The sequence below is a fragment of the Saccopteryx leptura genome, chromosome 3 (assembly GCF_036850995.1).
Source record: "Saccopteryx leptura isolate mSacLep1 chromosome 3, mSacLep1_pri_phased_curated, whole genome shotgun sequence".
Classification (NCBI taxonomy): Eukaryota; Metazoa; Chordata; class Mammalia; order Chiroptera; family Emballonuridae; genus Saccopteryx; species Saccopteryx leptura.
In genome coordinates, this window is record NC_089505.1 from 27,779,764 (window position 1) to 27,793,290 (window position 13,527).

The 13,527-nt window shown below is 39.5% G+C and overlaps 1 protein-coding gene across 2 annotated transcripts in view; it reads left to right on the top strand.

Moving 5' to 3' along the window:
- MAP3K5 (mitogen-activated protein kinase kinase kinase 5) overlaps window positions 1-13,527 on the top strand; it is a 193,445-nt gene that overhangs the window by 95,654 nt on the left and 84,264 nt on the right. For both annotated transcript variants that reach the window (XM_066373149.1, XM_066373148.1), the window contains exons 8-9: window positions 3,588-3,700; window positions 12,085-12,244. In XM_066373149.1, the coding sequence (XP_066229246.1) occupies window positions 3,588-3,700; window positions 12,085-12,244 (273 nt within the window). The remainder of the gene's footprint in view (window positions 1-3,587; window positions 3,701-12,084; window positions 12,245-13,527) is intronic.

The window sequence follows — 13,527 nt, forward strand, 5'->3', positions numbered from 1 at the left end:
TCTCCTAGTGTGACCTAGTGCGGCAGACCCAGGGCACCCTCTCCTAGTGTGACCTAGTGTGACAGACCCAGGGCACCCTCTCCTAGTGTGACCTAGTGTGGCAGACCCAGGACACCCTCTCCTAGTGTGACCTAGTGTGACCTAGTGTGGCAGACCCAGGGCTCCCTCTCCTACTGTGACCTAGTGTGACAGACCCAGGGCATCTCCTAGTGTGACCTAGTGTGACAGACCCAGGGCACCCTCTCCTAGTGTGACCTAGTGTGGCAGACCCAGGGCACCCTCTCCTAGTGTGACCTAGTGTGACAGACCAAGGACACCCTCTCCTAGCATGACCTAGTGTGGCAGACCCAGGGCACCCTCTCCTAGCGTGACCTAGTGTGGCAGACCCAGGGCACCCTCTCCCAGTGTGACATAGTGTGGCAGACCCAGGGCACCCTCTCCTAGTGTGGCAGACCCAGGGCACCCTCTCCTAGTGTGACCTAGTCCGGCAGACCCAGGGCACCCTCTCCTAGTGTGACCTAGTGTGACCTAGTGTGGCAGACCCGGGGCACCCTCTCCCAGTGTGACATAGTGTGGCAGACCCAGGGCACCCTCTCCTAGTGTGACAGACCCAGGGCACCCTCTCCTAGTGTGACCTAGTCCGGCAGACCCAGGGCACCCTCTCCTAGTGTGACCTAGTGTGACCTAGTGTGGCAGACCTGGGGCACCCTCTCCTAGTGTGACCGAGTGTGACCTAGTGTGGCAGACCCGGGGCACCCTCTCCTAGTGTGACCTAGTGTGACCTAGTGTGGCAGACCCAGGGCACCCTCTCCTAGTGTGACCTAGTGTGACCTAGTGTGGCAGACCCCAGGCACCCTCTCCTAGTGTGACCTAGTGTGACAGACCCAGGGCACCCTCTCCTAGTGTGACCTAGTGCAGCAGACCTAGTGCAGGTCCGTCTTCCGAGAGGTTTACGTGGAGGCTCAGGATGTGAACATAGAAAATAAGAAAATGCTTATGACTTAGACATGTTAAGTTTGCAGAATTGTGTATGTTGTTAGAACAAACTTTGGTTGTCGAATCTTATCTGAGATGGATGGAGAGAGAGTGGTTTGAATGAACACATCCAGCTGATTTAAGTATTAAAAAAGAATAATTCTCTAACGTTTGATGTTTTCCATTGTTACTTTCTTAGCTATTTTTGTTCACTGAAGCTCTTGTAGATGGCTAAAATAATGCCATATTTTCCCTGTATTTAAATTTCTGTAATCCAAGTTAAAGTATGAAAAATGCCTTTTTGATCTGTAGATATACTGAGTTTTAGCATTCAATTACTAAAAGGTTGTAGCTTTTTATGATAGATGTCCATTTTAAAGTTAAATATAAGTTATAGCAGCAGCATGGCCTGTCACAGACTTATTAGAAGGTGTTGGGGCTGATACGGGATAAAGAGCAGGAGAGAATGCAGCTGGGAGGATATTAAGCTTCCCACGTATGGAATAGTGGGACCCAAGAGCCTGGATGGACTTACACCCTAAAAAAGGCTGGCGTACTTAGCGTTGCAAAATAGCTTTTGCAATTCAGGCTTCAATCTAGTTTAGCTATACCAAGGTCTGGAAACGAAAAGAGTCCGTCTTTTTCTGTATCGTTTTCTTAGGACTGTGAAAACAGGTTCATAAAAACCCACCCCATATTGGAAATATACAAGGAACACTTTGTTAAGTATATGATTGTCTAACCACTATACACGTGAAACTAATACAAAATAATATTGAATATGAACTGTAATTGAAAAAATTGATACAGAGCATGTATCATAGAAATGCATACTTGAAACCTATATGATCTTACAGACTCCAGTAAATTTAATAAAAAAATAATAAACAAAGCACAAGTTTTCAAAAGGGGAGAAAACCTACCTCAGACTTTTCTTACATTTCTTTATGCTGCTAGTATTTCATAATCAGCCCAGTACTATACACATCACCAACAAGATTATTAAAACTGGTTTATATTGATTGCTTCAGGAGGAATGAATGCTCTGTTGTGAGGATTAAATAAAGCAACATATGTTAAAGTCCTAGAATAGTAGGTACTTGGTGTTGTATCCTGAGTATATAATGTGTGAAAATATTTTATGTTTCTTTATATATTGTTATGTTTATCCCTGTTCAAATGGACATTAACAAGATTAAATTTCCCCTTCCCTAAAATATTCCTAAGAGTTTTCCTTCTTTTTCTGGACCTAGCTGAACATTTTAGCTAATGAGGGAAAAGGTATAGAGTCTCTATATAATTTTTATATAGGCTTTGTTTGAATTTCATACGCCATGGCTGTTGTGACATCACATGAGATAGGTAGAGATTGGACCGTATTTGGTTTTAGAGATAATGATATTCTCATCCTTTTTTTATTGATTTTATTGGGGTGACACTGGTTCACAATATTGTACAGGTTTCAGGTGCCCAATTCTACAAGGAATCTCTGTACACTGTATTGTGTGCTCATCCCTTCAACTCAAGTCTCCATCTGTCACCATTCATCCCGCCCTTGACTTTCCTCCACCCGCCGCCAGCAACCACCTCACTGCTGTCCTTGTCCATGAGCCCATCAGGGTTTTTGTTTTTGTTTTTTTGTTTTTTTGACCTTTTTTGCTCAATACTGATATTCTCATTCTTAAGGGGAGAGAGGAAGTCATTTCAAAACTTTGAAAGGCTATTGGGTACCCCATTCCATATTAGCATAATCATGTCTCTCCTGTTATAATGCCAAAAAGATCCATAGGCAGGAAATTCAAAGCACTAAGTCTATTTTTAGTATTAATATGTTCACTTTTCCATAGTAACTTGGGAAAGAACAGCCAGCCTTGTCTTATCAACTAGGTTTCTTTTACGTCAGCGACAGTGCAGTTCAAACAGTAGTGTGTGCCTAATAACACTTTAGTTTTTATATTATTGATGGGGTTGGCTTGACTTTGGAAGAATTATGTAACAAACCAATAAAGAGCAATGTCTATTTTCCATTTGCCAGATTAGCCCTTTATTCTTTTTCTTTGCTTCAAGATAATCTTTCTCTGTGTTATCTCTGTTTCCACTACCCTACTTGCGTCCTCGAGTTTTATCTCACCCTTCTTCCACAGGCATCATTTTTGTTTAGTCCTTGTGTCTCTTAGGTGAGTTTCAGTATGTTCCCTTGTTGTTCATTGCTTTGTGTATTTTACCTCATTGTTATGCATGCTTTTAAGGCTTTTTATAAAGCCACTTTTAAAAATATGTGCATGGTTATCACTTTTAAATTTTTACTGGTTACACATGCACACAACATGCACAAACACAATCTCACATTTCCAGTAAACTGCTGAAGAGAGGACTTTATTTTAAAGACTCAGCTGCTAGGGTGAGGGTGGGTTGGGGGCGGAATGCAGTGGAGCTGAGGATGAGGATTTGCAGTCACTTAAGCATTAAATCCTAATAGCACACGAGAGTCCGGGGTGAAGGCCAGTGGAATATTTCTGCTTGCCAGGCACTGGAGTTAGTCAAACAGAAGCAATTGCACACCCAGAGTTTCATGATTGAGAAAGTAAACTTGTACTTTTTTTTTTTTATAGGTTCAAAAAGGCATTTGAAAGTGAGCCAACACTACAGTCAGGAATTAATTACGCAGTTCTCCTGGTGGCAGCTGGGCACCAGTTTGAATCTTCCTTTGAGCTCCGGAAAGTTGGTAATTACCGCTTGATATTTTACATGGAACTCAATGAACTGGATGCAACTCAATATAAAGAAAAGGAGTCCATCATAGATAGACCTTTGCTTTCTGTCTCATCTGGAGGTCTGAAAAAATTTTTTGGTTGTATCTCCTTGTTCAGTGTCTCATACTATTGTGCAGAATCCTGATACTGGGATGTAATTCAGTTTTTAAGTTTATTTTGCCTGTTTCAAAATCTCCCCCTGGTTAATATTTATCTCTGCAGCTCAAACTAATATTCGACAATCTGGACTCTACAGTCAGACTCCCAACTCACAAGTAAGGTAGTATTTTGTAGAACATCAGGAACGTTTTCTGTGTTTGATTTGCTTTTGCTTTCCTGGTGCTCAAAGAAAAACAAACTAAAAAATGGAAGAAGAAGAAAAAGAAGCCTCTGATATTTTCTGTTTCTTTTTCTTCCACCCCTGTGATTTCAGTGGAGTTGGGGGCAGAGCCCCCCTAAGCCCCCCAGCACCAGGTCAAGCAGATGGTGTTGGCAGCCATGGATCTCCTCAAAGACCATCTCTGAACTGTAGCCATTGATAGGATGTGTTTTGTCTCTTTGACATTATCTCATCTGTTGACCCTTTTTTGGAATGTAAAAAAATTAAGGCATATTAGTGAACAAATTGTATGTGATTTTTCTTGGTTCTGGCTTTGATAACATTTTCTTTTTAAGATACCGGAGATTAGACTACTATCTATGGTAGTTAGATTTTGCTCTTAATGTGTAACCGCCCCCTTTTAGAGAACCTTTTCAACTCTTGTAGGAGTTATTACGACAAACATAGAAATATTTGGCCATATTTTTCATAGAGGAAAATAATGATGTTAGTGAAATCATGAACAGTAGAATTTTTCCTTTCAGATTTCTAACTGGAGAATGTTTTTTGTTTAACTTTTCTTCAAAAAATAATGAGTCCTATACTTTTTTATATTATTTTGGGAAGGGCTTATAAAAATGCCATACATAATATTCTGGGGAATCTTAGAAGGCAACAACGTTGGAGAATTAAGTTGTTGTTTTTTTAAAGACTCAGTCTAAACGAATGATAGAGTACTTGTTGCTGCTAGATTGCACTGATGATACTCAATGCACAAAAATTTTATTTGAAGTAATTTTTTCAGTCATTAAATGAAATGAGAGAAAATACATTGTAACTTGTGCTTTTTAGAAATTATGATTATAATAAGATTTTGCATCTATGGTTAATTTTAAAGTCTATACTAGCTAAAACACCTCCTTTATTAGTGATTTAAAAATAATCTGTATTGCTTTATTCTTGAGCTTAAGGTGAAGTTTTATTGATGCCTTCTGATTATTGCAGGAATTAATACTCATTTGCATTTACAGGTAGATCAATAATAACCTAGTGGTTTGAAAATGTACCTATTCTAAGTTCTCAGTTTTAAATTAAATGTAGATTAAGATAGTCTAACCATACTGCTGAGAGAGTGGATGTCACCACAAAAAAGGAAATGGTAATTATATGACCCTAATAGAGGTGTTAGCTAATGCTGTAGTAGTAATCATCATTTTGCAATATGTAAGCATGTCTAATCAACACATTGTACACCTTAATCTTACACAATATTATATGTCAATTATATCTTAAGGAAGCTAGAAAAAAAAAGATATATGGTCAGCACTGAGGTTTTAGGAACCGTAATTAATAGAAATTTATAAAGGCAACATAGTTTAATTCTTTTCCAAAAAGGACTCTTTCATAATATATATTGAACAGAAACATTATGAAATTGAATTTTAAATTTTGGAAATTGCAAAACTTGGGCTTAAAATGTGACAACAGTGAGATTTTAGCTACTGCAAGAGCTAAATCTTGGACCTCTAAAATACCATGATGAGCAGTCTAGGTTATGTTTTTAATAACTAAAAGGCAGTTAAAAGACGCCATGTTGGATTCTGCTCAGTTATAAATTATGCTAATCAACATGGAGTGACCTACCAAATGTTAATTTTTATATTGTAAAATAAGACTAACGAGATTTTCAAAGAAAACCAGGTTGACAAAATAGTCTGATACTTTCATAGTAATTAATAGTATACAACAAAAACAAGACTAATTAATAACATACTTAACATATTTTAAAGATACACTTTAAAAAGCATTTTTAAATGTCTAAATACATTTTTCAGGACTTTTTATATTCTCTAATTCTTTCTGTTGGCTCCCTGCAAACTTATTAGTCTGAATTACTGAGTCTTTATAGTAATCAGGCTTCTCTTTATGAAATTATTTTTTAAAGTGCATTTTGAAATTTTTACTTATTTAGAAAGGATAAACAATTAAAAATTAAGGTATCATAAAGTGATCACTAACTTTGAAGATTGCTAAACATATTATCTTAAGAACTCCAGTGTAAGGAACAACTCTTAACTACACTGTTGCCTAAAGACTCTTAATTCTACTTGTGTGTTTGGGGTTATGATTAATTGCTGTATAATCTGTATTTTACATTTCCAGTTATTGAAAAATCACTGATGTTTAGACTATTTAGAACTAAGATTTAAGAGGACAATTACATCTTATATTTTTGTCCTGTTTTCAGCTTCACAAACCTTAAAATTAATATTCAGATTTTAGGTAAATAAAAGATAATTCTCTAATTTTGGGTGATTTTTAAAAAAAATTTTTTTTAATTTTATTTATTTATTTTTTACAGAGACAGAGAATGAGTCAGAGAGAGGGATAGACAGGGACAGACAGACAGGAACGGAGAGAGATGAGAAGCATCAATCATTAGTTTTTCATTGCGCATTGCAACACCTTAGTTGTTCATTGACTGCTTTCTCATACGTGCCTTGACCGCGGGCCTTCAGCAGACCGAGTAACCCCTTGCTGGAGCCAGCGACCTTGGGTTCAAGCTGGTGGGTTCTTGCTCAAACCAGATGAGCCCACACTCAAGCTGGCGACCTCAGGGTCTCAAATCTGGGTCCTCCGCATCCCAGTCCCACACTCTATCCACTGCACCACCGCCTGGTCAGGCTGAAATTTTTTAACTATAGGATACTTTATGGGACAGAATCAGAAGTACAGATTTGGGTCTCCAACAGTAATGGTATATAGTAAAAGAACAGTGTGATTGGAATTGAGACAAACCACTATTTGAAACTCATTTTCAGGGAGCAATAAAAATAAAATTTGTATATATTACTGAATATAAAAATTCTTGAACCTATAAAGATAATCAAGAAAAAGAAATCAAAACAAAACCAAAATTCATCAGCAAACACAAAGCAGCTCATTTGTTATATACAAAGGTGACCAACTTCTCAGAAAACTGGAAATTTTCTATAAGACAGCCCCCTTGTCTCTTTACAATATCAGTGTCATGGGATAATGGTGTGGGTGAGTTGGTTATGTTAAATGAAATCTAGCAACATGAAAAACAAATGCAGCCTGACCAGGCAGTGGCGCAGTGGATAGAGCGTCGGACTGGGATGCAGAGGACCCAGTTTGAGACCCTGAGGTTGCCAACTTGAGCGCAGGCTCATCTGGTTTGAGCAAAAGCTCACCAGCTTGGATCCAAGGTCGCTGGCTCCAGCAAGGGGTTACTTGGTCTGCTGAAGGCCCGTGGTCAAGGCACATATGAGAAAGCAATCAATGAACAACTAAGGTGTCACAATGAAAAACTAATGATTGATGCTTCTCATCTCTTCATTCCTGCCTGTCTCTGTCTATCCCTCTCTCTGTCTCTGTAAAAAAACAAAAACAAAACAAAACAAAACAGAAAAAACAAATACAGTTGTGATTCTTGATTGGATTCTGGTTTGGGAAAAAAAAACTATATAAAACATTTAAGCAACAGTTAGAGAAGTTCAATTAGGACCTAAGACTAGATAATATTAAGAAATTATGGGTTTTGTTAGGTGCAGTACTTAAATAGGAGAATTTTTTAGGTACATGGTGTAACATTTAGGGGTGAAATGTCATGATGTTTGTAATTTAATTTGAAATGGTGCAACAAAAATATTCAAAGAGATGAAGCAATTGCAAGATGTTAGCAGTAACTGAAACTATGACCCTTCATTGTAATGTTTTTCCTCCTTTCACGTATGTTTGAAATTCTCAGTAATGGAAAATTGAAATGGAAAGAATCTAATAACCTCTTATGTATGAAGAATGTGTGAATTTAGACAAGTTTTCAAAGGTCTCTGAGCTCTTTTTTCCTTACTGCAAAAAGGATTTAATCTCTAATTCACTGCGTGGTTGTATGGGTTGAAAGTTATATTTCCAATGCTTTGCACCATGGTAACATCTAATGAGTATTCAGTAAAGGCTCTGATTCCTACCTTTCTCTATCAAAGCTGTCTTAAATCTAATAGTAGCTCCAAGTTGTAAATCTATGATAAAAACAACTATTAGGTAATCTTCAATTCTTTAGAAGCCAACCAGTTCTAATTAGGTCATTTTCTGTTAAAATTGTCTAAACAGACAATTGAATCAAATAATTGATTTTTGAAACAGGAGTAACATACTGTTCATTGCTTATGAGTTTAGCCAGGATTCTTTAAAGAGAAGTATCCAGCTGGTAAGGACATGGTGAGAAGGTATAGTTGTACATCAGTAATAGTGCTTTAACACGAGGGGTCAGGAGAGCCTTACAAATGCAGCCTTGCACCAAGTATAACACGACTTCTGAGACTCGTTCCTATGGAAATGGTCTCCAAATCTGGAGGGGAAATGTTATGTGCTAAGATGTTTATTCCTGTATTCCTTGAGGGGGAAGCTTTTAAATATAAGGAAATTAAAGCCATGTTCTTAACTTCATACCTAACAGGGTATTATCTTCATGTAGAAACAGGTTTCATACATCATGTGAATAGAATATAAAAAGCTAATTCACAGCCCTGGCCGGTTGGCTCAGTGGGGTAGAGCATCGGCCTGGCATGCGAAAGTCCCGGGTTCGATTCCCGGCCAGGGCACACAGGAGAGGCACCCATCTGCTTCTCCACCCCTCCCCCTCTCCTTCCTCTCTGTCTCTCTCTTCCCTTCCCGCAGCCAAGGCTCCATTGGAGCAAAAGATGGCCCGGGCGCTGGGAATGGCTCCTTGGCCTCTGCCTCAGGCGCTAGAATGGCTCTGGTAGCAACAGAGCGATGCCCTGGATGGGCAGAGCATCGCCCTCTGGTGGGCATGCCGGATGGATCCCCGTCGGGCGCATGCGGGAGTCTGTTCTACTGCCTCCCCGTTTCCAGCTTCAGAAAAAAAAAAAAAAAAAAAGCTAATTCACAAAAGAAGCACAAACATGAAAAGATAGTCTATCTCAATGGTTGAAAAAGGGCAGTGGTTTTTTTTCTCCATCAGAGTGGTAAAAATGACGTGATAGTATCAATAATTGGGAAAGGTGTCCAAGAGACTATTGTCAGGTGCCATTAGTGAGAATGTAAATTGGTGCAACGTTGCTCAGGACAAATTGGCAAAATGTATCAAAACTTACAACAGGCACATCTGCACCAAACAAGTCCAGGGATTGGACTTTATTATAAAGAAATATGAGTAAGTGCACAAAGCTACGTGTACAAGAATGTTTATAATAATAAAAAGTGGTCATCAGCTATAATTATGCACAAATTAATTGTGACTATCCATATGCTAAAATACTCTTTGCTATAAAAACAACATTTTGTCCAAATGCCTAATGGCTTGATATCATGATCATGTGACAGATTTATGCCCAGGCCAAAGCTAAATATCACCCTTGTGAAATGAGCTTTTGGTGTACAAGAATAAATCTGAAATTTAATTTAACCCTGACCAGGCAATGGCACAGTGTATCGATAGAGTGTCAGGCTGGGACACGGAGGACCCAGGTTCAAAACCCCGAGGTTGCCAGCTTGAGCATGGGTTCACCAGCTTGTGTGAGGGGTCACTGGCTTGAGTGTGGGATCACAGACATGACCCCATGGTCACTGGCTGGAACCCAGAGGTGGCTGGCTTGAGCCCAAGGTCGCTGGCTTGAGCAAGGGGTCACTCGCTCTGCTGTAGCCCCCTGGTCAAGACACATATGAGAAAGCAATCAAGGAACAACTAAGGAGCTGCAATGAAGAATTGATGCTTCTCATCTCTCTCCCTTCCTGTCTGTCCCTATCTGTCCCTCTCTCTGTCTATCTCTCTGTCTCTGTCACACACACAAAAAAAATTTAATTTAAAAACTATTATTATACTTCTTATACTATTAATCATTTTCTTAGTTCCTATTTACATGTTTGACACGGTTTTTTTCTAGATCAGTCCTGTTTTATTGTTCTACATGTAACACACGATAAAGAGATGCTCATTTTTACCTGGGCAGGTAGAGGCGTGTTTTTTGCATCTCATTTTTCCCGTGCACTTTATTTTTTCCTTTGTATTCATTATATTTTTATCATGTTCAGATAGGAGAGCATGGATGTTATTGCATACACATGTGTAATTCTTCTCACACGTGTGTAATTCTTCTCATGAAATTTTAAGGTGACAAATCTGTTCTCTTTTTAAACTACCACAAAATGTGAAGAGTGAACATTTTGCTGAAATATTCATGGCTTAAGTGGAAATTATGTGATAAAAAGTAGCATAAAGTTCTTTAAAGATTATTTTATCTTGTTAAAGTATACTTTTCAAAAAATATAAATTCATAACTCAGGAACTATAAAATGGATGCACGTAAGAGACTTTAATTAACTCAGTTGATATCAAAACTGGTAAAAGTATATGTCCAGTTCAAAGAGCATTTAAGAAGTAGAGTATTTACAGATAATTTAACAAAGAAATGTTAGGTAAGATTCTGAGTTCAATTTAAAGAAAAAAAACAAAACTGGCTTATGTTCAACAGATCATAATCTTAAGGATTCTCTCTTTTGCCAGATAGAAATTATTTGCATTTCTATGAAACAAAACCTCACAAGTTAACAAGTAAATGTCCCTGAGATCTTTAATGAATACCCCACAGTGAGATGCACTAACTCTACCTTCCCACGGGCCTTGAGTGGAGATACCCTTACATGGCACTGGGGTGACACATCCCACCTTTTTATGTTACTCCCCAAATCTCCGATCATTTTCTTGACAGTTGTGGATGTTTGTGGCACTAATGAATTCTGCAAGGACATACTCTCTTTAAGCAAAATAATTAAAAATGCAAAAATAATGCAAGGCAGAGTAGAAATGAAAATGTTTATGAAATTCAAAGAACCTAGAAGAACAAAAATGTAGTGAAGAACAAAGTTGGAGGGTGTACATTACTTGATTTCAAGTGTTGTTACAAAGCATCAGTCATCACGATACTGTTTATGTCAGTTTCCTTATTTTAACTTTATAATTGTTTTGCATATAAAATTATTTACTATTGGAACATTTTACTCTTGCACAGTAAAGACATTACATATATTTATACTTCAGCTGACCGATATCAACTGAACGTCAGTATATTTCTCTATAAAGGATCCATACTATAAGTAAGGGAATGAAGAAGATTACATGACAGGTGTTTGGTGTTATTAACCTTTTAATTTTTTTTTTTTCCATTTTTCTGAAGCTGGAAACAGGGAGAGACAGTCAGACAGACTCCCGCATGCACCTGACCGGGATCCACCCGGCACGCCCACCAGGGGCGACGCTCTGCCCACCAGGGGGCGATGCTCTGCCCACCAGGGGGCGACGCTCTGCCCACCAGGGGGCGATGCTCTGCCCATCCTGGGCGTTGCCATGTTGCAACCAGAGCCACTCCAGCGCCTGGGGCAGAGGCCACAGAGCCATGCCCAGCTCCCGGGCCATCTTTGCTCCAATGGAGCCTCGGCTGCGGGAGGGGAAGAGAGAGACAGAGAGGAAAGCGCGGCGGAGGGGTGGAGAAGCAAATGGGCGCTTCTCCTGTGTGCCCTGGCCGGGAATCGAACCCGGGTCCTCCGCACGCTAGGCCGACGCTCTACCTCTGAGCCAACCGGCCAGGGCCATTAACCTTTTAATTTTTGCATATACAGACATACTTAACAATTCTGGAATGATGTGCATCAAAGTGTACATCATTTGGCATTTTTGTTTTTTGTTTTTTTGCAGGTATCTTTGGGTTTTTAAGTTAATGGGTAAGTTTCATTTTCTTCCGTGCACCTTTATGATCAGTCTGACATTTTTTTTTTCTTTACCTGAAATCAGACGAAGACACATTATCCATTGTGCCACTGGCCCACCCAGTCTGACATATTTTTACAGTGAACTCAAACCCTTTTATTATCAGAAAGGTAACAATGCTATTTTGATCTGGAAAGAATAATGAAAGCTTCATTTTGTTCTTTAATAAAACGTCAGCTCTGCCTAGCTGCTGTGTGTTTGTAACGCTGTGCTTTTTGTCCGTTTTCTAGGAGTGAAGCTCAGTAGCCTTCTTGGTAAAAAGGGAAACTTGGAAAAACTCCAGAGCTACTGGGAAGTTGGATTTTTTCTGGGGGCCAGTGTTCTGGCCAATGACCACTTGAGAGTCATTCAAGCATCTGAAAAGCTTTTTAAACTGAAGACACCAGCGTGGTAATCAACTGTTATGTGTTTATGCAATTGTTTTTTATAAACAGCTCCTCCCACGTCTTTCCAAATTGTTGTATTTGTTGAACTGACGGATTATTTTATTTGCTTTGAAAATGAACTGCAGAATCTAGAGGGAGAAAGTGATGTCCATAAGTAAAACGTGTTGAATATAGGTTCTGATGACTTTAGACATAGGTGAGCCTTCCTCTCACATTGACCACCCACGAACCCAGGGCTACCCACAGAAATTGTGCGGAAGCCTCAGACATCACACCTACATGTCTAGTCAGCAGATTTACAGTTTCCATCTCAGTCTCCCAGGTCCCTGCTCCAAACACATGCCCTTTGTTTTTTTTTACGACCTAGTCTCAGTTTTGGAATTATTTTTTTTTACTTAGGTTTACTGACACATTTGGGTGTTTTCTATATATGTGTGTTTTTCTAATTTCAAATTGTTCTTGGCATGCACCCAAGTGTCATCATTATGTATGTGGTAGCTGGAGAGATGAAAACAAGATTCCTTCTGCATTTAGGACTTTTGGAAAACGGTACTGGTTTTATTATGCATCACGTGTGATGAGTGACCATTAGCTAGAAGGACTTTTGAGATTAACAGTGATACTGAGAAAGGCTTAGAGCTGCTCAGAGCCCAGGCCACTGACTGGCTTGCTTTCCTCAGAGGGAACAGCTGAGGTGAGGAGAAAACCACCAGGGCCGGTCCTCATAGCTTCCTGAAGGATTACCTCCTTTCCAGCATCACTCCCACTGTGATCTTTCTGACCTTTCCCCTGCACTGAAATCCTTAAATCAATATATTTATAGTTCAGTGGCACCTCACAGCCGAAGGGGTAAAGTTTGTCTCCTTTGCTTGGCAAGCAAGGTTTGCCCTTAGCCATTCCAGCGTGAGCTTTTGTCACACCCCCTAGTGACACTGCTCTCCGTTCATGCTGAGCATGCCGCACTGTGGCTTCACACCCTTGTGTCTCAGCAGCTGCTGAGAATGCCCCTTCCAGCACCCTTCTCCACCTGAGGAACCTCACAGATCACATCTGCTCAAAATCCGACCCTGACCTATAGCCCTTCCCACATCCAGATAGAAGTTCATGGATATCGTTGCATACGCGTGTGATTGTTTTATCTCGTGAAATTGTCTTTTATGTTTCTGCATTCCATGGTTATCTCTCTATTGATATTGACAGCACTTTTGTTAGTCGTATCTGTATAGTTGTAGCTGCATCGATAAAGGTCACGTGATGCTGTAATACCCTTCACCCACTGTCTCCTCA